Raw genomic sequence first — 24,145 nt, forward strand, 5'->3', positions numbered from 1 at the left:
TTTACTTTGTTTGCTATTTATTTATATCTCTTTATATCTACTTTTATTTTTTATATTTTATTTTTTCAGTGTCCCAGACTGGTGTATCCACCACACACAGTGCTCCATGCAAAAGGTGCCCTCCTTAATCCCCACCACCCCCCATCCCACTACCCTCTAAACCTTCAGTTTCTCAGAGTCCACAGTCTCTCATGGTACATCTTCCCCTCTGATTTCCCACCATTCACTTTTCCTTTCCTTCTCCTAATGTCCTCCGTCTTATTCCTTATGCTCCACAAGTAAGTGAAACCATATGATAATTGACTCTCTCTGCTTGACTTTTTTCACTCAGCATAATCTCCTTTAGTCCCACCCATGTTGATACAAAAATTGGGTATTCATCCTTTCTGATGGAGGCATCATACTCCATTCTATGTATGGACCATATCTTCTTTACCCATTTGTGTGTTGAAGGGCATCTTGGCTCTTTCCACAGTTTGGCAATTGTGGACATTGCTGCTATGAACGTTGGGGTACAGATAGCACATCTTTTCAATACCTCTGTATCTTTGGGGTAAATACCCAGTAGTGCAATTACAGGGTATAGGGTAGCTCTACTTTTAATTTTTTGAGGACTCTCCACACTGTTTTCCAAAGTAACTGCACCAATTTGCATTCCCACCAGCAGTGTAAGATGGTTCCCCTTTCTCCACATCCTCTCCAACACACCTTGTTTCCTGTCTTGTTAATTTTGTCCATTCTAACTGGTGAAAGTTGAGTTTGAAGGTGCTCAGTGTGGTTTTGATTTGAATCTTCCCGATGGCTAATGATGATGAACACTTTTTCATGTGTCTGTTAGCCATTCATATGTCTTCTTTGTAGATGTGTGCATTCATCTGCCCATTTTTTGATGTGATTATCTGTTTTTGGGATATTGAATTTGAGGAATTCTTTATAGAGCTTGAATATCAGCCCTTTGTAGTGTCATTTGCGAATATCTTCTCCCATTCCATGGTTTGCCTCTTTTTTTGTTGTTGTTGTTGACTATTTCCTTTGCTGTGTAGAAGCTTTTGATCTTGATGAGATCCCAAAAGTTCATTTTTGCTTTTGTTTCCTTTGCCTTTCAAGACATGTCTTGAAAGAATTTGCTGTAAGGTATTGATAAGATAAAATAGTTAAAAAACATTAAAATAGGAAAGTGGGAAAATTTTTAAAAATAGAATAGAAAAGTAAAATTTAAAAATTTTAATTTTGAAAGACTAAAGGATCAAGGAAAAAGTCATAAATTGTATGTGTTGCTTTCCCCTAGCAGTGGAGTTTCATAGTTCTCAGTGATCCGTGAATTTGGTCTTGGCTGGACGTTCTTGCTGATCTTCTGCAGGAGGGGCCTGTTGGGCCTGTTGTGATTCTCCATTGTTTTTGCCGGCGCGGAACTGCAGCGCCCTTGGCAGGGGCCGGGCTACGCGATCTGCTCGGGTTCGCGCTCGGAGCTTTTGTTCCCTGAGCGCTTTCCGTACCGCATTGGAGGATGGGAATGAAGATGGCGGCCCCCGGTCTCTGGCCAGAGGAGCTGCGAGCTCAGGGCCCCCGCTTCTCAGTGCGACCTCGGAGAAAAGCCGCCAGTCCCTCCCGTCTCCCTGGTCTCCCGCCGCGCTCGGAGCCCCCCGGCCTGTGACCGAGTGTTTCTGTCTCTGGTGCGCGGCCCGTGTGGGGTCTCCGAACCCAGCGGATCCTGCCACACACTCCCGTGCCGCTCTTCCCAGAGGAGGAAGGCGGGAGTCTCCCCGCGTCCACCACTTGTGGGGCCCGACAAGGAGCAGTGCCCGGGCTGCCTCTGATCGTGGTTTGAGGCAGCCCTGAGCGAGAGCCCCTCCTCGGCTCTGTCTTGCAGGTGGCGTCCCTGTTCCAATACCTGGGAGCTCTGCCACTCAGACACCCCTGGTCTTGTTGTGTCCGTGCGGGTCCCGAGACCACACTGTGCCCACGAGGGCTCCACCCCCTGCTTAGCCTCCGGAGTGACGTCCCTCCGCGGAGCGGACTTGTCCAAGTCCCCGTTTTGTGCCCGGCTGCTCTGCTGCTTGCCAGGAGGCGGCCCTTACCCCGCGGCCTCTCGGGCACACCGCGTCCGATTCTCTTCTCCGCACGCCCTGCCTTCCGGAAAGCGGTTGGTTTTCTCTTCATGGACCTGCTGCCGTTCTTTTCGATCACCTGTTGAGTTTGTAGGTGCTCAGGATGGTTTGCGGACTAGCCGAACTCCTGGGACCTGAGGCTATTTGGTTCTCCTCCTCGGCCGTCTTGCTCCTCCCTAGAACCACATTTTTATGAAAGGACTACAGGGTAAGGATCTAGTCACTACTTACCCCTGTTATTTAGGTTTGACAAATGCGTTTTGCTTCCTGAAGTCTTTCCCAGGCTAGTGAGCATGCCGCTGCCTCTACCAAATGTAGGATTTGTATTTTTAAAAAAGCCCCCAAACTTACCTGCAAGGTATAAACACAAGAAATGGGTGGATGGTCATGAGGTAGGAGCAGGGGAGAGGTAGGAGCAGGGGAGAGGTAGGAGCAGGGGAGAGGAAGAGCCGGGTTCCCTTCCCACCATCGGCCCTGGGGAGGATGGCCAGGATGGCCAGGCACGTCTCAGACAACAGCTGTCTCCTTCCGGGAGCACACGGGGCAGGTGCAGTCGGGCATAACCCCCAGTTAGACAGGAATGCCTCTGAAAGTTCTTCAACAAGCTCAGGTTTGCTCTCCGTGGGAATTTCACTTATTTAAAATTCAAATTTCCAAACAGTGGCCTGCATTGAAGCACTAAATGTGAACTAACTAGTGCACACAGGAGGGAGGGCGCTACGCTTTGTGCCCTCTGACAGGAGAAGCAGATGCCAAGTCTGGGCCCAGCCTCTTTCAGAGAACCCCAGAGAGTGGGTGTTCAGAATGTGCCAGGGAAGGCTGGAGGGGGCCCAAGAGCACAAACAGTAAATGTGGAAAAGTCAAGTTCAGTACCAGGTCTGCTGTCAAAGACATAAGTGAAATGGGAGCTTGGAAGAGTTCTCTTGCAGGGCTAGTCAGTGGCCCCTGTGTTTGGTCAAACAGAGCCCTGGGGACTACTGCTTCTCGAATGAGCGCTCCCCACTCACCCCCACCCCGGAAAACCCAGACAGTCTGAGGAGGGAGAGGTGTGGTCAGAGCACACCCCTAGGGTACAGGAGGAAGCACAGTGTAGGACCCAGGGTGGGGGTGAGCTAGGAACCAAGGTGCTGCCTCCCCGCCCCGCCAGGGGTGGGGCTTCTGCTGGAAAAGACAAACCAGAAGGCTTATGTGATCCTCTGTGCAAGAAGCATCCAGAACAGCAAACAGCAATTTCAAGGAAACTCCAACAATGTGAAAACACTTGGAAAATGGTTTAATGATGTTTTACAACAGAAACAAACTGTACAGTTACAGTAAGTTTTATATATATATAAAAATTACAGCAGACAAATGCATCTACACAAAATCTACCATTTCATTCTGATTCACTGTCACCTACGCAATCTCGCCCAAGCCTACAGCCCCTGTGGAAGGCCCCAGGAGGGGGAATCATATAAAGGGCACTTTTAAAGAGACAGCACCGCTCATATTCCCCACCGCCTCCTCAGGCCTCTGGGAGGCACATCAGCTAATTCCCCAAAATGTAAAGTTGCTTGTGTTTTGGGTTTTTGAAATCAAGAAAACACATGTTTTCCAGGGGCCCAGATAACAAGGTCCCTCAAACTCCCAAGGTATCAGCAGATTCTTATAAAACATCCCTAGCAGAGGGAATGTGGCTAAGCAAGCACTCTGGGCCAGTGAGGCTATACGACAGCCACCCAGACTGCAAAGTCATCTAAGGAGAAATGTAAAAGGACTCCCACCCAGCTACTCGGAAACTGTCACTGCCTTGTTAAAGCTGCTGGACAATTTTGGAAAGAATCATTTACACCACGTCTTAAGTTTCCACAAAAGAGAACTCAAACTCACATTTTAAATTTAAGTACGTAAAACAAAAAGTTTCAGGAGACCAAGGGGCTAGTATGCCTCATGACTCTCCCTTGACAACAGTGGAAAAACACCCCTGAATCAATATTTAAAAAAGAAAAAAAAAGGAAGAAAAGAAAAAGGTGAGGAGGGGAGTAAAGATGTAAAGACAGAGAAAACATCTTTAGGAAAACACGATCACTGTCTCTTTAAAACAAAACAAAATCCCAGTTGGGAACAGTAATCAGCAAATATGCAATCCAAATTGAACCTGGTGGAAGTTTATTATGAATATTATGTACACTCAGAACTTTTTCATTTTCTTTTTTTATTATGAACACCTAGGCAGTGAAAACTGTTATGTTAATACATACATAGACACACCCAAAACATACAAAAATACTATTATTTCAAACTACTAAGAATAGGACAGTTCAGTTATTTTCATGCTATGACTTTAAGAGCATTACACTGAAACAAGTTAAACGACATTTTTTTTTTAATATCCCAGAAATATACCAAAATATACATCTAAGCTTTGGAATTACTGAGGTTAGACTAATGCAAGTGCTGGGTAATCGTACTTAATACACAAGTCTAAGGTTCTGCAGGAAAGAAATCATCTTTGGTATCTGCATCAGGCTAATATTATTAACATTTGGATTTTGCTTTGGGATAGAGCTTGTATGACCCTAGAACCAAATACCCCCCTCCCCCAATCAACTGAGATTAAAAAGATCCATGTAAAAAGTTCCTTCATTTGCAAGCCCCCCACCCCCCCCAAGTTAAAAAGTCACAGGCATCTACCTAGCACAGAGGTCGTGAGCTACGATGCATAGTCGCACAGCGGTGCTGCCAAAGGAAACCAACCACGGCAAGGAGAAATGGAGAGCTTGGGAATCGTTCTGCGCGTCTTCTCGCGAACAGGGCAGCCCCTTCCCAGCGGCCCCAGTAAAGGAAGAGAGCGAAGGCTCTGAAGGGCGCCTTGGCTGTACTCACTGTCATGACCCCGGAGGTCCGAGCACCCGGCAGAGCAGCCAGTCCTGCCCCAGTGTCTTCCGCGTCCCTCCACTCTGGGTGTCCCCCGGCCAGGCCGCTGTGCTCAGCCCCCGCGGGACTCTAGTTTGCTGTCCTCAGCTGTCACCTCGGTACAGTGATAGCATTTTGCCTACTGTTTTGGTAAATCTGAAATGCCAGTTGGTTCCACGGCACATTCACAAGTTGGTCAGAGCTGAAGCCACTGAGGGTGCCACCTCCGCGAACCCCAAAACATGGAAGAGCCCCCTGCTTTCCGGGGGGGGGAGGGTCAAAGGCCCCCACCCCCACTCCTCTGGACACCAGGACACCACAGACTGGACTGATGCTGAAGACTTCCCTTTTCTTTGGTTTTTTTGTTTGTTTTGAGTTTATACAATCATTAAGGAATCTTTGGTTTTGGCTGGAAATTTAAAAAACAAAACAAAACAAAGAAACCACCCTCCCCTGGCTTATAGCAGCAGTATTCAGACCTGGCAAAGCTTTCTTTCGACGTTGGGGGGTGGGAATCGAAGGTTGGGAACTACATTCAAAGAAAAGGTGAAAGGGCTGGGGATGCAGCTTCTAGAGAGCCCACTGGATACAAGATTGTCAAATAATAATATTAATAACAATAAAAACTTAAATATTTGGATTTTTTTTTTTTTTGGTCATGTCAAAGGAAAAAAAGTGAAATGTGTATGCAGCAGTCAGCTTAAAGGAGCCTTTGGTGTCTTTTCCCTTCCACCCAAAGTCCGGAAAATAAGCAGAACCCTGAGGCCTCAGGGAGGAAGGGGATGGCCTCCACCCCACCAGGGACATCTGACACAGGAGGGGCGGGGCGTGGAGAGCGGGCCAGCCCCCCCCCCCCCCCCCCCCGCACGCAGGGTGGCAGGGAAAGGAGATGTTAAGAGACCTGTGAAGACCCCTTGCAACAAAAGGAAATAGAAGATTGCAATTTGCCCTCGGTTTGCAGTAGCTTTTCAGCAGCGACATTCAGAGGCTCGAGGAGGTCCCACCCCAGGCTGCAGGTCCCGTGATGCTATAGGCCAGAGTTCAACGTTACTTGGAGGAGGGAGGGCGGACTTGGCAACTCTGAAGGGTTTAGCGAAAGTTAAAGCAAGTTACTCAACCATGAGTTAGAAATGAGGTATAGGACAGCTCGCGGACTGGGTGGGCAGAAGCCCCCGACTCACTCCCCTAGCCTTTGCTACTATGGCAGAGGACGGGTCCGGGACGTCGGTTCCCTGGCAGAGGGCGCCCGCCCTCCCCGCGTCTGAGTAACGCACGTCTGCTCCCTGAGGCCGAGGGGAGAGGCTGGAGGAAGCCTGGCCTCTCCCTTTGTCTCAGGGGCACCGCCCCACAGATGTCGCCGAGAACTGCCAAGTCTTATGCTCCTTCCTCCCCGCGGCCCCTGCCCGCCCCACCCCCCACCCCCAGGGTTTGCGGTTTTCATCACACGCAGGCGGGCATCAGTCCGCTCCGCTCTTAGGAAGGTCCGAGCCTTCTGCAGACCTGGGCACCACTGGAGCCAGAGACGTGGCACCCCCACGTGCCTACGACCACAGCCTTTCCTGACATAACCGCCTACACGTCAGCCTCTGAAAGTGCACTTCCTTTCCTGCTGTACTGTCAGACCTGGAGACCCCGGGAGGGCTCGCCAGGAGCATCGTCTCTGCTCTCCTGGGCTCTGTCCTTTCTCACTGTTTCATTCCAAGGAGATTCCAACTTGCAAGAAGCGTCTGGATGTCTCCTGTGCGCACACAGCACGCTCTCTGGCTGTCTGCCTGCAGACTTGGGGATCTAATGTGAGAGCTCAGTGCTGCTGCCGGGTTAGGAAAGAAGCCTTAAAAGCTGCTTTTGTAAGCTCGTGGCCAACTTAAAACAAGGATGAACAAGTCAACAAAGAAAACACAGGGGAACTTTGCAGCAGACCTCAATTTTTTTTTTTTTTTTAACGGTAAATTACTTTTGGGGTCTGAACGTTTTGACAGTGTCCTGGGTTTGAACCAGAAGGTGGTGCCAAGCAACAGAGCCGCGGGCAGATGCAGGGACGCCTTCCCTCCCCAGCCGGGGGAGGTTCACTTCCAGGCTCAGTGGCTCCGTCATGCGCACCTTGGTTTCCTTAATGTCTGCGTGGCGTGCTCTTGCCTCAATATCCCGATCACCTACTTACAAACCTACCTAGCGCTTTGAAAAGTCACACAAGATTAATACCACTTTCATATAACGGCAGAACCACCGGAGTATTAGTAAAGCTTTCATGAAGTTCTGCAACCTGATCACTTCTGGACAGAATATTAAGAGAGGAAGAGACGTCCCATCAAGAGTACACCAAGACAGCGAACTTCGGAACTCTCTAGAACTCATATATAAAACTCTAGAACCATGTATAAAACCATTTTGGAGGCATACAGCTCCCTGGGAGAGTAAAGGAAAGTCTTTTGATTCTCCATGTAATCCTGCTCTTGAAAATGCTTATCCCTTACAAGTGACAGAACAGAGATAGCACATCTAGGTATCAGCTGAATTCAAACAGGCTGTACTGGTTCTATTTATAAGTGTTAGATAAAGGGAAATAAAAAAATTTCTACCTCCATCTTTCGCCCCCCCCCCCCCCCGCCCAGTTTGCCAGCAATTGTAAGACCATCACGGCTACGCTGCGCGACTCCCCATCCTCACAGAGTGCACGGAGTGAAGTGAAAGCAGTCTCTTTTCCAAAGTCAGGATAAGCAACAAGACTTCCTTCAGAAAGGGGGTCAGGGAGGCGAGAACAGAGGCGAGAGGGACAGGAAGGAGTCACAGGTGCAACTTCTTCCAAACGTCAGCCTTTGATTCCTATTCTCTGCTGGTTTTGAAAACCTAAGAATAAACAGTGACATAGCAGTGTCTTTGGTGTCTAAACCAAATCCCACTCAAGTTCTGTGAGATGGATGGTTTATTTAAAAATAACCTTTTCGGAGCTGTAGTCTGTATCTGAACGTGGAGAGCCAAGACGGCCTGTCTGGACAGAAAGGGCTCTTCACTTTCTCCCAAACCAGCATCATTTCTCATTCCCATGTGCACCGAGAACAGCATCCTCCTCAACCTCACTGACCTGCGGGTCCCCAAAGGTCACGCCTCAAGTCGCACGTGTGAGGCAAGCAAGCTGGCCTCCAACTGCTTGGTCTGGTTTTACTTCTGTTTGCATTTTTGGTCTAGACAGAATTAGCCTTGGGCAGGGAAAGAGGAAGTCGAGTTTTAAAATGTTGGGCTACCAGCACAACATTCAATAGCATGACAGAGGGTGACAAAAAGAACCTGTTTTACTTTAACTGTCCTCGATTAGGATGTCCCCACCCTCATCTCTCCTCTCCCAGTCATATGGCGCCGCCCAGCTCTGCCTCCTTTCTCACCACAGCCCCAGACGGCCGCACATGCATCTTTCGCCTAAGCTCTTGCTACAGAGAGAGGTAATGAATCCTTAGGTGAGGATGGTAGGGTCTGGGGGGCAAGGGCAAGGGCGACCATAGGAAGGAATTTCAATGTGTTAGAGGACCCTGAACCTCCAGGACAACCCACGTGTGACCTGCCTGCCACCACGGCACACGGCAGCGCGGGGCTGACCAGGGCGAGGCCAGGGAATCCCAAACCCATCACAGGGGTAATTAAGTTTCCTTTGGCAAGACAGGTGTAAGGAAAAACAAACACACATGAGAAACATTTTCCTTCTAACAAAACCGACTTCTCTCCCCACCCAACCCTCCCTAACCCTATAAACTGTAACCTATAAACAGGACCCGAATACATACAGCATCGATCATGTTTATCGATCATAATAACATCAGTTCAACTAAATGCTACAGCTAGAATTATTTCCACTATTTATAAAGTTTTCTTCTTTTTTATTTATTTGGTTTTTAGATTAAAACCAGGTCTGCAACAATGCTAAGCTACACTGAGGTATTTTATGAAGGTGCCAGAAGCTAGCTGTTACCCCCCAGCATCACCCTCGCAGATTAAGGTATCACCACTCGGAAAGGAAAGGGAGAGAGGGACGAGGGAAAGGGGCTCCGGGCCACAGAATCAGAGTAAGATCCGCTCAAGCTACTGCTGGGAGGGAAGCCTGCGAGTAGGGCGAAGAGCCGGAACAAGGAACTCGGAGCTGCATGGACACGGACCCGCGGAAGACAGCCCCCGCTCACGACCCGCACGCAAATCTGGCTGTAAACGGGACAAATCTGAGGAGAAAACACATTCTCTGCCCTCCTCATGAAATCCTTCAAAGATCCTACGGGAAATCTCAGGGGTGTCCCGTTTCTTCTCTTTGGATCAAGAAAAGAAGAGGCAGAACAGGATTAGAATCAGCTCTCCACGGCCGAAGCAGTCTAGTCCCCCTAGGCCCGTCCAAGCGCACATGCACATCCGTGCTGCGTCCGCCACCGCGCGAGCCTGCCTCCCGCGGCCCTTCCTGTCCTTAAACGACGGCAAAAGATTCCTTTTCCTTCTCAAAAATGAAGGTAAATGCTAAGATTTACCATTTTATAGCATTGTCGTCAAAATGTTTTAAGCCAGAAAATGACATCAGAATGGCCAGGGCTGTGACGACACGAACAATGTCGCACACGACAGGCCTCTGTGCGCGCACACACACGCACGCACGCACGCACGCACGCATTGCGGTTCTGAGCAGAGTCATCCATCCGTTCTTGCACATTTGAGTAACTAACTTTAAATTTCAGGACTTTAGTCATTTTCTCCGTTAGCACTGCTGGTCTCTCAACATTTTCAGTTCCAATAATTTGAGGAATAAATAAAGCTTTAAAGTCATCCATTTAAATGCTGCTTTAATGAAAATGTGGCCAGCGTCTCATACTAAGTTGTTGAGGCTCTTCTTTAACTGAGGGTTCTCAAGCTGCCCCTAAGGGGTCTGAGCCCCAGGGGTGCAGCCGGCAGGAGGCCAGGTGGGCGCGCCTCCCTGTCACGTCACCGCCTGCCACCAGCAGTCTGCGGTGCCCGTAGACTTCTCCGCACCAGCACTTCTCCCTTTTCTTCCTCTCAAGGGGTTTTGCACCCCCCCCCAAGAAAGTTTTGTGACGATGACAAGGGATGGGAACAACTTTAGACTATGAGCTACACAGAGTTTCTTCTGTGAGCCAGGTGTTTGTTACACACTAATTCTATGTTTACCATCAGGATTTAGAACTTTAAACATCTGCAGTGATTTCCTGTATTTGCAAATGTATCCCGCTTTCCCTGCGATTTAAACAGGAAATTTAATGTTAAAGATTGGGCTGACCTTAAATATTGCATCAAGCAATGTCTGTGCTTCTGGGTAATATAGACTAGGGTTCCCCCACCTTCCCATTTACATGAAGGAGAATAGGACAAAATAATATAAAAAAGAGGTATAATTGTGCTTTTTTCCCCCAAGAATGGATGAACTATGTAGAACAAAACAGCATGATAATCTCACTAAAAATCTTTTAATTCTAACCTTATTTTCCCTTAAAAAAACTTAATTTCTAATAATGCCACCATGAAGTACAGATCGGTATGGTGCTACACAAAATCAAAATTGGATTACTTTGGTTCCATTTCTTGAGTAGTAAGCTGAGTAAATTGGGATGGTATTGGTCGTTCTTATCAAATAAATGGAAGTGTGTACTGCATCAGGTAATGGAGATGAACATTTTTTTAATTCTAAAAAGCTGCCTATATAATTTCAGAAACATTTAAACTAATATAGCACTCAACTTATTTCTTAAAGTAGGAACAATAATATTGTTCCTATGAAAAGCCCTTTTCTAGGTCTTTCTGCTCTGTCCTTCAGATTCATACAGGGTATAAAGTTCATGTCCAAACTGCCTGCTTGTGATAAGCAGGATTCAGTTACATTCACCACTCCCTAGGGAGGGCCCATTACCATGGGCAAATATAGTATCACCATAAATGCATTCAGAATTAGTCTTTGGTTTAATATGTATTCACCAAATTCAGGAATGAAATAAAATTTGCATAATCATTAGGGGGGATAAATTTAGAATGTACAATGAGTTAATGATGACCTATCTGGCCCATCTGCTGAGAAACGCAGAAACTACCAAACACCTCTTTTTCATCAAAGGGCCCCCTTAATTTCTAGACTGTCCCATAAAAGGGGGTTAAAAGTCAAGTCTGAGTACCTTCGCTTCGGAGAGTCATTCAAAGCAAAAAGCATTTCTTGAGATGATAAAGAAATATAAAGTAAAAAAGGACTAAAGTTTGGGTCGTGAAACAGTACGATCAGGAGCCTGTCTAGGGGTGCTGATGGGGAGGCGATGTTAAGCCAAACACCTGTCAACAAAGTGTTAGTGTTCCACGTGTACATGTGCAGATAGGCCTTTCGTTTTACAACCTGTCTTTAAGGAAAAAAATGAGAAAAAATTTTAAAGTTACCTTTGTCTAAGGATTTATTTCTTTTAAACACAGATTTTTACGCTGGTTTAAGGTTTATACTCAAAAAGTGATCTGCACACACCGAAAGGCAGAATCCCACACACAGGGCAGGGAATGGAAGGCCATTCTACTGACATTTAAAGCTTAATATCTTTTAGAATATTGAAATCCGTTGGCGAATCGTACCTGGGAGACGGGGCATCTTTTGAACCACACAGGAAAACAAGCAAGCACAGCCTTTCCTTGCCCTTCCTTTACACCCACTGGGTGTGAGTCCCCGAGGACTCCACACTTCCTTTGGTAGCCGTTTTGGGAAATTAATGCTGGAGCCTCTAATCCGGGACGGTGGGCATCAGCATTTCCCTCCCTGAGCCCGTCCTCCTAACTTACCACCCCCCGGGAGGGATCGCTCCAACGGGCAGCCACAGTCTCACTGAGAGCCCTAAACCATTTGCACAGACTAAAGTCAGAGGTGTCAAGTCAGGATAAAAGAGTAAACGTAACTACATCAGAGAAATAGCAAGATGGAGAGGAGAGAAACTAGTAACTGACACTGCCCTTCTATTTACACACCGAACTAAATAAACTAGTTAAAATCAAGTTAATGTCTGCCCAGAGGGTATTACGATTTACCAACATAAATGATTAAAACAAGCAGCAACTTTTATATAAAATTAATAAAGACAAATGAGAAAAGAAATTGTCAGTAGCATCTATCTCCTCAATGTGTCTGAAATGCACGTTATAAACTAGTCCATTAGTACAGCAGCTTGCTAAAAATTGACTTTGGTTCAAGCTTAGTTAAAAACAACAACAACATAAAAGACAAAACAACACACACCACACATTAAAAAGGTGGATGGACATTTGTTAGTTTCCCTGCTTGCAGTTCGCAGATTTTGGAGGGATTTTAGGGAAGATGAACGGTGAGAAGAGGAAATTTAGGTTGATAATTAAATACTCTGAAATAAAACAGGAAGACAGAAGCAACAAAAGAAGGACTAACAAAGGGACTACAAATGTTTCCGGCCTTTTACTGTTAAGGTGCCTGTCTCCCACCTGGACGACCACGAAGAAACACACACACCGTGTCCCTGTCACCACCTTTCCCGACGCCGCAAAGAGACAGATACACAGACCCCAAGCTCCCTCGGGGACACAAGCGGAACACTCAGAACACAGATGACCTGTACACCCTCTCTGAGACCCCAGCTCAAAAGCAGGGGTGCGAGTGCAGTCTCAGGCCACCGGAGACATAAGCGAGCACCCACGGACAGCACGCGGGAACCGTGACCTCCAACACGAAGGGGAGCTCAGACGAGCCCCAGCGCAGCGATCCGGTCTTCCGCGAACCGTTTGGGTAGATACCGTCCTCACAGCATGCGGACAGGAAGGGGAACTGAATGTCCAAGCTACCCTCATTCCTCTGCATCGACTTCATCAACTCCTCCTTTCCACGGGCTCATTTACATAGTCTAGAACTCCCTGCCAACAATTCCAGAAGCTAATCCCCTTCTCCGTCGTAGAGCCAGACGTGTGCTGCCCTTGTGACCCGCCTAGCTGGGGCATAGCTGGGGCATCACTAGCAAACCAAGGAGACACTTGAGGTGTGTGCAAAGTTCCTGCTCAGGAAGGTTCTCAAGACCCCGTGCCCAGCCAGCGGTGCGCTCTGCAGCCGGGGAAGCAAGGAGAGACTCGGCTCAGAGGCATGCACGCGCCAGCCCGTGAAAGAGAGGTCTGCGGCCAGGGGGCAAGGGGGGAGCCTCAGACTCCTCCCATCACTCCTCTTTGGGAATACAGAGCTGATGGCAGCCGTCTAGTGGCTTCCTTCGGAAAACAAAAGAAGGGCAGTTTCCCAATCTCAGTCAATCAGTCCCTCTTTGCCAAGTCAGTGAAAGGAAGTTTGGATGAAAAGCTTCCACGAAATGGAAACACACAAACCAACACACCAACAGTAGGAGCATTTTTCAGGAGATAAGAAATCAGGAGAACCGCCCAGTCAGGGGTCTGCAGTAGTCTTTGCGCTTTGGGCCCAGATCCTGCCCTGCCGCGCACGGCCGTCCCCACGGGAAGTCGCGGAAGCAGCACCCGTGCGCCGCAGGACCTGGGCCTCAGGGTCATTCAGTGATCTGGGGTGAGTGAGAGCTACAGTTCAGCAGGAATTCCTTCCTACACAAAAGTGCTCCGAAGGCACCACCTGACGGGGGGGAGGGGGCGTGTGTGGAGTGGGCGTGTTTGCACACACTGCCTTCAGCTTCTGCACCAAGCCTCTTGCATAAGTGGCAAAAGAAAATAATTTTCTAGCACCTCTGTAAGAGTCATCAAGGATAAGGAAACCAGCAAGAACATTCCCCGTAGTTAAGAACGTAAGTCTCCCTTACCCCCAAACCCACCCTCCCCACAGTGTGGGAGCTCACTGAAATAGGATCCAGGAGCAAGAGATAAACATGTCCAAACTATATATATATATATAAAAAACAATAACAACAACAACAATAATAATAGAGATACAGTAATACAGGCCTGCCTAAATTGTACCAGTTAAGAAAGGAACCCCCAACACAATTGATACGATTATAAACACCTTGTTATGACTTAATGGCCTGTACAACAGACCCATAAAAATGATTTTTTTTTTTTAAGAAAAAAAGAAATTTAGACAAACAAGAAATCCCCTTCCTATATTGGAATTGGTAACCCACCTTAACTTGTCATCATGACTGCTGGAAATGATAAGTAGTCCTTTCACTTCTTTTTTTGTTTGTTTGTTTTTGATTTTTTGTTTCTGCTTTTTTTTTTTTTTTTTTAACTTTTTGGTTAGAAAGTTCTCCAATCCATGAAGCAATCCTGAAAAGACAGTGTTTTATTACAAAATTAGGCAAATGTTGTCCTTTCTCCATCCTTTGTTTCTGGTACGCGTTTTTCTCCTCCTCTCCCTTCTCTCCCTTGCTGCGGAAACATGGCAAGAGGAAGCCAATCACATTTTTCAGTCTCAGCCTGGCCGCAGCCCATCGTGCCGCGAGTGGACAAGGCTGGTGGCAGCCCCGTGCAGCCCAGCCGGCTCACTGTGCCTTGGAGGCGGTGGTGGTGGTGGCGGCGGCGGCCCCGCTGGCGGAGGCCACTGTGAAGAGAGAGTTCTGGATGGACTCAGTGGAGGTGGAGGTGGCGTGAAGGCTGGCTACAGGTCCAGAGTTCCCTGCGGAGGCTGCGGCGGCAGAGACCAAGCTCACGGGGTTGCTGGTGAGCAGAGAGAGGTTCTGAGGGTTCAGGAACAGGGGGGCAGTCACGATGTTGGGGGCTCCGCCTGCATTGGCAAAGACCAGGTTCCCAGTGGCATCCAGTGACGTTATTGGAAGGGAGCCACCAGAGGCAAGAGCTACAGACAAAACCCCCACAAACAGGCAGAAAGGAGAACGTTAAAACCATTCTGGAGAAGCCAAAGTAGCACATCTAATGTAGTCTTCCCACAACCTCGGTGGAAAAGGGCAACCCTTTATTGACTTTCTATCTTAATCCCAGCGCTCTCCTGCCACCAGCTGAAGCGCATCTGTAATTCTGGAAGAGCCTGAACTGCTATATTTGAACGAATGGGCGCAAGCAGCACAGGTGGGGGGGGCCAGGAACGAGCAAAGCCGAGCTGCCAGGCCGTCTCGGGGCCTCAACTTCCTAGAGGACCTCGCCCTCCGAGGAGTATTAATATTAAGTCTGATAATTTCATCTTTAATGAAGAGTGCTGATTTTACACTTTGATTCAAAAGGCAAACTAGGTACAGTGACTGGGGCATTAAGATATAATTTGCTTTTAGCCAACTGGCATTATTCATAAATCTGAGCACTTAAAAAAAAAAAAGATGAAAACCATCTTTCCAAATGACTTTAGTGCTAAAATCATTATCTATAACCAAATAAAGTGGAAGGTGCGGCTAGTGCTGCCCTTGCTGACGCATCACATCGGACTCCCAGGACTCCTACGGAGGAGGAGGACGCAGAGAGGGAGGGGTGAGGACAGCACAGACGGAGGTGGCCTAAGGGGCTCACTAAGGTTAGGACTTGCTCTCATGAGGGAGAATCTCTCTGTGATGCTGTCACTTCTGTCCCCACAGAAGGTATCACCGGACTTCTAAATAATTGGGCACTCTCATTTAATCCCTTCTTCTGCGATCTGACAACCCGCCATGGCCCTCCCACCCATATAACCACATTTGCACGTGAAGATCTGAGGGGTTTTCTAATGGCACTAAAAATCCGGTTCATTTCTAACAGAATACATAAAGCAAGCTAGGGGGACTGAAGGGAAAGTCTCTGACTCTGGACATGGCATACAAAAAGCAAGATTAGGGGCGCCTGGGTGGCTCAGTGGGTTAAGCCTCTGCCTTTGGCTCAGGTCATGGTCTCAGGGTCCTGGGATTGAGCCCCCCATCGGGCTCTCTGCTAGGCAGGGAGCCTGCCTCCTCCCCCTCTCTGTCTGCCTCTCTGCCTACTTGTGATCTCTGTCAAATAAATAAAATCTTTAAAACAAAACAAAACAAAAAACAAGAAAAAACAACAACAAAAAGATTAACAAGACTTGGCGTAGCCTGACGTTTTCTGAGGTTCTAGGCTTCTAGTCATCGAACAGTTGCAGAGCTTCCCAGAAAGTACTCATTCTAATCTCAGCTGGGCCCTGCAGAAGGCATTTGCCTTTGTGGCATCACTAGAGCCCAGAGGTACATCCTCACAAGAGGAAAAGTAATTTATCACAAATCTTATGCCAGAAAGAAATCCTCATATCAAAAAGTTTACAGCCCTAACCATCAATTTTACATACGATTTAGTCAATGAGAAACCCAATATAACGTAAGCCAATTGTCACGTAACGATTAATAAGAAATACGGATTTGGTCATTCAGTCACCTGAGTGACCAAATTAGTAATTCTTAGGTAGATCGAGTCGACATCCACAGCTCCTGAGAACGCTTCAGAGCCAGAAAGGTGGAATGGGTGTCTTAGTATCAGGGACGGTGGCTTTTAGACCCCACCCAAGGGCAGGGACTGGCTGCCCCAAGACAAACGACGTGACCACAGGGTCGGAACTTGCAGTCCCACCCCCAGCCTTGTGGGATGGGAGAGGGGACGGGGCCTGACTCCGCCAAGGGCCAGGGACTTCGTGGATCATGACGGTCATGAAGCCTCTGTTAAAACCCAAGAGGACAGCTTTGGGTCTTTTTTGGAGAGCTTCCCCTCTGGGAGAACCAGGAAACTTCTACCCGCCACTGAGCCAGGCCCCAAGCTTCCCCTGGACAGAGAGTCCTCGGGTTGGCTCCCCACCTGCCACGCCTTCCCCTCTGGCTGCGGACCTGGCCCTTCCTCGTGCCCTTTCACAAGCTGCTGAGCGTTAAACAACGGCTTCCCTGAGCTCTGCGAGCGGAGCACGAGACGCAGCCTAAGGAGGAGACTGCGGGGGCCCTTGGATCTGTGACTGGTCAGAAGGCCCCGGGAAGCGCCGGGGCCTGCGACCACGGTCTGAAGGGCTGGACCCCAAGCCGGGATGTCGGGCGCTGCCTCTAGGGAGACGGTATCGGAGTCCACTTGGACTCTCCGACACCTTGCTGGTATGCGACAGCTGCTCGCCGCTGGGGGTGGGGAGGGCACAGTGGCTGGAACTGGGTCTAGGAACCCTAGAAAGTGACCGAGGTCACGTCTTAGATGTGTCCGTCCCTCCCACTCACTACCGCAGACTGCAGACACCATTCGGGAAACACTGGTCGGACTTGAGGTTGGCTAACAGCTTCTGTTTGGCCCCAGACACTCTCATTTAAGTACAAAACATTTGAATCTTAAGAAAAAAATTCTCTGATTAATACACTGATGTCTCCGGTTGTCCTCCTGAATCACCCAACAGCATCTTCAGACACAAAGCTCCGAAGCCAAATAAGCAAAACCCTTCCCGTCTGGAAGGAGCGGCTCCTGCCTGGACAGCACGCAGAGGCCGAAGGCGACCCGCGGGCCTCGACAGGAGACCGTCCAAGGGCCTGCGCGGGCTGTGCTGGCGGGGACGGGCGAAGGACGGAACCTAACAACGGCAAGTGCGCCCGGAGTCCGCAGAACGGGCTTCAAAGTTAACTCATTCCGGGACCACCTGCTACAGCCGCTCTTAGGGGCGCGGCGGGGACTGGAGACTGTCTCTGGGTCAAGTCTGCCTGGGATGGGTCCTGGTTGTCTACTTAGGTCAGTCTGTCAGGGGGGAATTCTGCCTCCACGTCTGCTCACCTAAGGAGACAAAGAGCAGCACGGAGTCCTCGTTTCTTAGACACTTCCTGTTCTTACACACCGTCCCTATCCCGCGTGCGGAAAAAAAGCTTTTCTACAAGGACGTTTTCTTGGTCGTGGGGTTCATGGGCATCACCACCGCAGCCCTCCCGCCACCTTCGCCCGAGCACAGCAGACCCCCCGGTTAACAAGCGCGCGCGAAAGCAGAGCGCCGCGAGGGGGACGGTCCACTGACCTTGAATGGTCGCCAGTGTGCTGTTGCTCATGAGGGCCGGGCTGAGGGCGCCGCCCAGGGTCCCTGGGTTGAGGCTGAGTAAGGCACCTCTGCAAGGTCAAAAGAGGGGCCGCACGTTACACGGCGCGGCTGCCGGGCTGAGCTCCCGCCGGAGGACAAGGGCAGGGGCAATGGGGCTCGGAGGTCAAGGACGTCTCTGTCACCCTCCGTGCGGGACCAGGGCTTGCCTCGTGCTTTCTGGCTGCTCCCGGCACGCAGCCAGATAAGGACATGAAGCCCCCCCGGACCTAAAACCCGCGGTTCTGGTGACTCTTCTTTCAAGGACTGTCTCTCCCCTTTTCCAGAACAAAACACAAAAGTGCCAGAGAGAGGACCGCATTTCAAGCGACCCTTCCACGCTTGACAGTAAACCGGGGTCTCGTTGCTCGGTCGTGGGGGTCTGCGACGCGGCCGGCGGCGGGCAGCGCTCGCGCCACAGTCCGGGGCCCCCTCCCGGCCCCACGGCGCGCGCCCCGTCCTCGTCCTCGTCGTCGCGAGGAAGCCCCGGCGGCGCCGCCCCCCGCCCACGGCTTCAAGGAGAGTCGGGGGGCCCTGGCGGGGGGGTGATGTCTCCCCAAGAGCGACCGCAGGGAGGGCCCCCAGCGGCTGCGGGACGCGCCCGAGGCGGGCGCTGCTTACCCAGCTGCGAACTGCGAGGGCGCCATGAGGCCCGGGCTGAGGCCGGCGGCCGCGGCCATGGCGGCGAGGCTGGCGTTGGCCGGGAGCGGGGCGGCCCCCTGGAGGGCGGCGGCGGCCGCCGTCTGCAGCCCGGACGCGGTCACCATCACCTGGCTGGTCCCGAGGGGCGAGGACAATGTGGAGGTGGTCTGGGTCGTGCTGGTCTCGCTGGCGCTGGACGCCTCGGAGGTGGAGGCCGAGGCCGACGGGGAGGGGCTCAGCGCGGGGGAGGCGGCGGCGGCGGCGGCGGGCGGCGCGGCGGAGATGACGGTGGCGGTGCTGCTGGGCGCGCTGTCCGTGCTGCCTGCGGGAGGGGGCAGAGAGCGTGAGCCCCCGCGGCGCCGACCCCACGGTGACCGGTCACCGGCCGCCCGGTGGCCTCCCGCGGGGGTGTCCCTGCCACCCGTAGCGGTTCTGTGGAAACCGACGTGAGAACCCAAACCGCGATCCTCCTCTAGAGGCAAGAGCGACACGGCCGCCCCGCGCGCGGCGCCCAAGCCGTCCAGGCGGGAAGCCAGGCAGCAGCCGGCGGGGCGGGGCCGGTGTGGGGAGGAAACGCGCGAGAGCCCGGCCCCGAGAAGCGGGTTCCGTCAGAAACCGCAGGGGCCGCTCTAGGAAAATCAGAACAAAACAGCGAAGGCGAGAACTAAAACTTGGGTGTTCCTCTGAAGTTCGGCGTCAACAACATCTGCGAACAGCGGGGAACAGCTGCGGCCGCGCGCAGAGGCCTTCTCCGCGCCGCTCTGCCTGAGAGGAGCTCTCCCGCGGCCTGTCGGAAACATGTTCCCGCTCCTGGAGACAGTAGCATGCAAGGGTACGATGAATCCCAGAAAAGAATGAAAAATGAAGCTCGAGGAAACTGTTATTTGAGAGATCATTACAAAAAGAATCAAGATGCCCAAACTTCTTTTTGTTGTAAGGAGAACAAACATGTGTATACAAACAACTAACGGACATTATAAATATAGTGCTGGAAACTAAAACACATTCACTGGAATTACTTAATGTTCGAGATCAATGTTGTCCAACAGAAACTTAAATAATTATGTAATTTAAAATTTTCTAGTGTTCCTACTGAAAATATTAAAAAGGAATAGGTTAAACTATTTCCACAATATTATCATCTTAACATTAAATCAGTCTCAAAACTTTTTTTTTATATTAAGTCTTTGAAAATAGTGTGTGATTTGTATGTAATAGCACATCTCAATTAGAACTAGCCCCATTATATGTGCTTAAAAACCACAGGTGGCTAATGCCTGCCACGCTGGCCAACAGAGGTCTAAAATATGTCTAGAAGTTAGGCCTGTGGAGTCACAGAGGCAAGTGTGACGAAAAGAATACAGTCTCTCTGCCCAAAGCAGAAATGACTCATAAGGCAGTCATAGGATAGAAAACCTTCCATAAAGCAGATGCCAGCCGTCCCCAGTGAGCTGTAATTCTGATGCTATTTACAGAAGGCACTAGAGAAGAGGCCCTCTCTGTCAGTTCTCAGTAAATGCCACATAATCACAAACGCGGGCTGCCTACACCAGCTGGAACTGGTTCTAGGGTCTCCCCAACCATATATATGTATAAAGCAGAACCCCAGAGGTATTTTCTCAGGACAGGGAGCTCAAGAAGACAAAAAGCGCCTATAAATTTTCAGCATAGTATTTCTGTGAGGTATAAAAGACTTGATACATTATAGAAGAACTAGACCAATCAAAATAAATATTTCAAACCCATAAATACATTGAAACAAAGACCTTATGTAAAAGATAACTTTTTGGTGATAAAATCTATCACTAAGCTAAAGAAGAAAGACTCTCTCTTAAAAAATTCAGTTCTGTCCTCCTAAAACCTATTTTTGAGCCTTCTGGTCTATACTAAGAACATCCAGAATTCGACTCTCCTCATTTTAGCTCTAAGGCAGTGTTTCTTTCACACGGCAAGGAGCTGGGAAGAAATCAGACATCTGTTTCGGTACTGAGTCTGCTCTTCCGGCCCCCACTCTGCTGCACAGAAGTGTTACGTGGTCTCAGTGAATCCCATAAACACCTCTTTCTTATTGCTTATCAAAAAGGGACCATGTATTCCTCTTTCCCCCTTCTCAAAAATAGATAAAATTGCCTCTTTATTGCTGTTTTCGCTAAATACAGCTACACCTGTATCATTAATCAGGCTCCGTTACTGTTTCAGTTCTAAATCTACCTGATCACTCTCTCCCTCTGAGCCTCTGATGTTGTGCTGGGTCCTATGTTGGGTAGGTTCACACTCTTCCACTTTTGACACCTGGGAGAACTGCCCCTGTTCTATCTAGAAAGGCAAATGTCTTTTCTCATTTATCTTTGTACTACTAGGAAATTTCAATGTACTTTCAATCTTTTCTTGATTAATTTCTCACCTTATCTACCCTGATCTACCCTTATCTATGGGTACTACTTCCCTTTCCAAGTGCTGAAACTGTAATTTCCATAAGATTTCTTATCTTGAGGTTAAAAACTTAAAATAGGATTTTTTTCCCCCACTCTCCATTTCCACTGCTTTCAGACAGACTATTCAGCATCACTCTCTTTAAATCCCCTATGTATACAAAGAAGGTCCCAGTCATCCTCAGCAGTGAAGTTAACCTGGGCTAGAAGATGACTCCAGAAACCACTCCCTGGTGTTTTTTTCTGGTTGTCATCCTTGAACCACATTCCAGGTGTTTTCAATAACAATATGTCATGTGAGGGGCGCCTGGGTGGCTCAGTGGGTTAAAGCCTCTGCCTTCGGCTCAGGTCATGATCTCAGGGTCCTGGGATCGGTCCCCGAATCAGGCTCTCTACTCAGTGGGGAGCCTGCTTCCCCCTCTCTCTCTGCCTGCCTCTCTGCCTACCTGTGATCTGTCAAGTAAATAGTAAAATCTTAAAAAAAAGAATATGTCATGTGAGCACTTGTAATTTTCAAATAGATTCTCCTACCTAGTGAATCACATTTTATTTTTTTAATTGGATTTCATTTTATTTTGAAGATTGATTTATTTGAGAGAGTGAGTGTACAAGCAGGGGGAGTGGAAGGCAGAGAGAGAGAAGCAAACCCCCCTCTGAGTAGGAAGCCCAGCGTGGATCTTGATCCCAGGATGTTGGGATCATGACCTGAGCTGAAGGCAGACACCCAACTGACTGAGTGGCCCAGGTGCCCTAGTGAATCACATTTTAATCAACATTTTATGACCTTATATTCTTGGCAACACAGTTACTTGGGCTACTTTGACCAGAGAACTGATGTTTGCTCAGCTTCAATGTCCTCAACAACAAAATAAGATGCCATCACCCACCTAGAAGGTTAGTGGGAAGTTCCGTGCAAGGATATATAGTGTTGGGCACATCCTCTCACTTCCTGCCTCATCTTTGTTTTTTTAGAAAGTACATTTTTGAGATATAATTTAAACGTAAGAGTCAATGGTTTCTCATATATTTACAAAGTTGTACAATTACCACCCACTGCACTGGGTTTATGACCAGATCGCCTGTGGCTCTTTGTAGTCATACCCCTCTCTGCCCACGGCCCTCCTCCTCATCTGCTTTCCTCTACAGATTTACCTTTTCAGGACACTTGACGGAAATGGACTTATATGATTTGTAATCATTTTCATCTGGCTTCTGTCAGCACACTGTTTTCAAGGTTCATCCATGTTGTAGTGCAAATCAGTACCTCCTTTTCCTGGCTGGAAAGTACTCCAGCGCATGGGCAGACCACACCGTGTTGAGGGCTTCACCAGCTGACGGGCACTGCCTGGGTTCCCGGTATTTGGTTATTACGAAGAACGCTGCTAGGCTCATCTGTACCAAGGTTTTTGCGTGGCCACGCTTTCATTTCTCTTGCGGACTTACCAGGCCAAATGATAAGTTTACATTTAACTTTTAAAGACACGGCCCAAGTGTTTTCCAAAATGGCTACATCACACTTCACACTACCCCAGCGATGCAGGACGATTCCTGGCCAGCAATTATTATTTTTGGTCTTTTTGATGACAGCAATTATACAGTGAGTATGAAATTTTATCTATGGTTTTAATTTGCAATTCTCTAATGAGTTACAAGGCTGAGCATCTTTTTAAGGTGCTTGTTAGTCATTTCCATATGTTCTTTGGCATTATATATATATATTAGAATTTTTCCCTTTTTAAAAATGAGGTTGTTTATATTTTTACTACTTAACCGTAAGTTATTTACATGCTCTAGACACAGTTCCTTTATCAGATACATGATTTACAATGTTTTCTCCAAGGCTGTGGGTGTCTTTTCATTTGCTTAAAATGTTTCCTGAAGTACAAGATTCTGCTTTTGATAAATTCCAATTTATCATTTTTTTTCTTCTATGGATTGTGTTTGGTGTTCTATCTACAAACTCTTTGCCTAACCTGAGGTCATGAAGATTTTCTCCTGTTTTCTAAAAATTTTATTTCTTAAATTTAGGCCTTTGATCCCTTCGGCTTCTTAATTTCCATGCGCGGGATCAGGAGAGGACCTGAATTCATCTTCCTGAATACAGACATCCGGTTTCTCAGAACTATATAGTGAAGAGTATCTTTTTGCTACTGAAATGCCTCAGTACCTCTGTCAAAAGTCAGCAGAGCCCAAATTTAAAGGTTTGTTTCTGGACTCTCAATTCTGTTCCATTAATCTACTGTCTGTCTTCATGCTGGCCACATACTGTTTTCATGACATAGCTTTACACCATGCTCTGAAATCAGGATATTTAAGTCCTCCAGTTCATTCTTTTTCAAAATTGTTTTGGCTATTCTGGGTCCCTTCCATATATATTTAGGATGAGTTTATCATAATTACTGCAAGAAAATTGCTAGAATTTTTACTATAATTGTACTGAATCTATAGATCAATTCAGAGAATACTGTCATCTTAAAAATATTGAGTCTTCTAAACCACGAACATGGAATATCTCCATTATTTAGACATTCTTTAATTTCTCTCAGCAAACTGCAGTTTTCACTGTATAAGTCTTACACTTCTTTTGTTAGATTTATTCCCAAGTATTTTATTCTTTTTGAAGCTATTGTGAATAAAATTATTTTTGTAGTTTTATTTTCGTACATGCTCACTGATAGCATGTACAAATGCAATGGACTCTTACATGTTGATCTTGTATCCTGCAACAACACGAAATTCATTTATTCATCCTAATAGTTTTTTTGGTATGTGGACTCCTTGGGACTTTTATATATACAGAATAATGCAAACAGAGTTTAACTTTTCCTCTTTCAAACTGGATGTTTTTCATTTTCCCCCTTTGTTAAACTGGCTCTAACCTCCTAGTACAATGTTAATTCGTCGACAAGAGCTCACTTTGTTCCTAGTTTTATGAGGAAAGCATTCAGTCTTTCACCATGAAGTATGCTGTTAGCGGTAGGTTTTTAATAGATACTCTTTATTCTTTATCTGGTGAGGAAGTTCTCTTTTATTCCAGGTTTTTATTATGAATGGGTGTTGGATTTTGTCAAGTGCTTTTCCTGTATCTGCTGAGATGATACTGTGGTTCTGGTCCTTTCTTTTGC

General features: G+C 48.1%; 1 protein-coding gene across 12 annotated transcripts in view; it reads right to left on the reverse strand.

The window, feature by feature from the left end:
- Positions 1-3,360: 3,360 nt before the first annotated feature.
- Positions 3,361-24,145, reverse strand: part of POU2F1 (POU class 2 homeobox 1) — a 185,471-nt gene continuing 164,686 nt past the window's right edge. For all 12 annotated transcript variants that reach the window (XM_082702712.1, XM_082702705.1, XM_082702701.1 and 9 more), the window contains 3 exons: positions 18,568-18,910; positions 17,890-17,978; positions 3,361-14,781 (listed from right to left, as the gene is read on the reverse strand). In XM_082702712.1, coding sequence (XP_082558838.1) covers positions 14,468-14,781; positions 17,890-17,978; positions 18,568-18,910 — 746 coding nt within the window. In that variant the 3' untranslated portion in view covers positions 3,361-14,467. The remainder of the gene's footprint in view (positions 14,782-17,889; positions 17,979-18,567; positions 18,911-24,145) is intronic.

Source organism: Mustela nivalis (genome assembly GCF_964662115.1).
Source record: "Mustela nivalis genome assembly, chromosome: 16".
Taxonomy (NCBI): Eukaryota; Metazoa; Chordata; class Mammalia; order Carnivora; family Mustelidae; genus Mustela; species Mustela nivalis.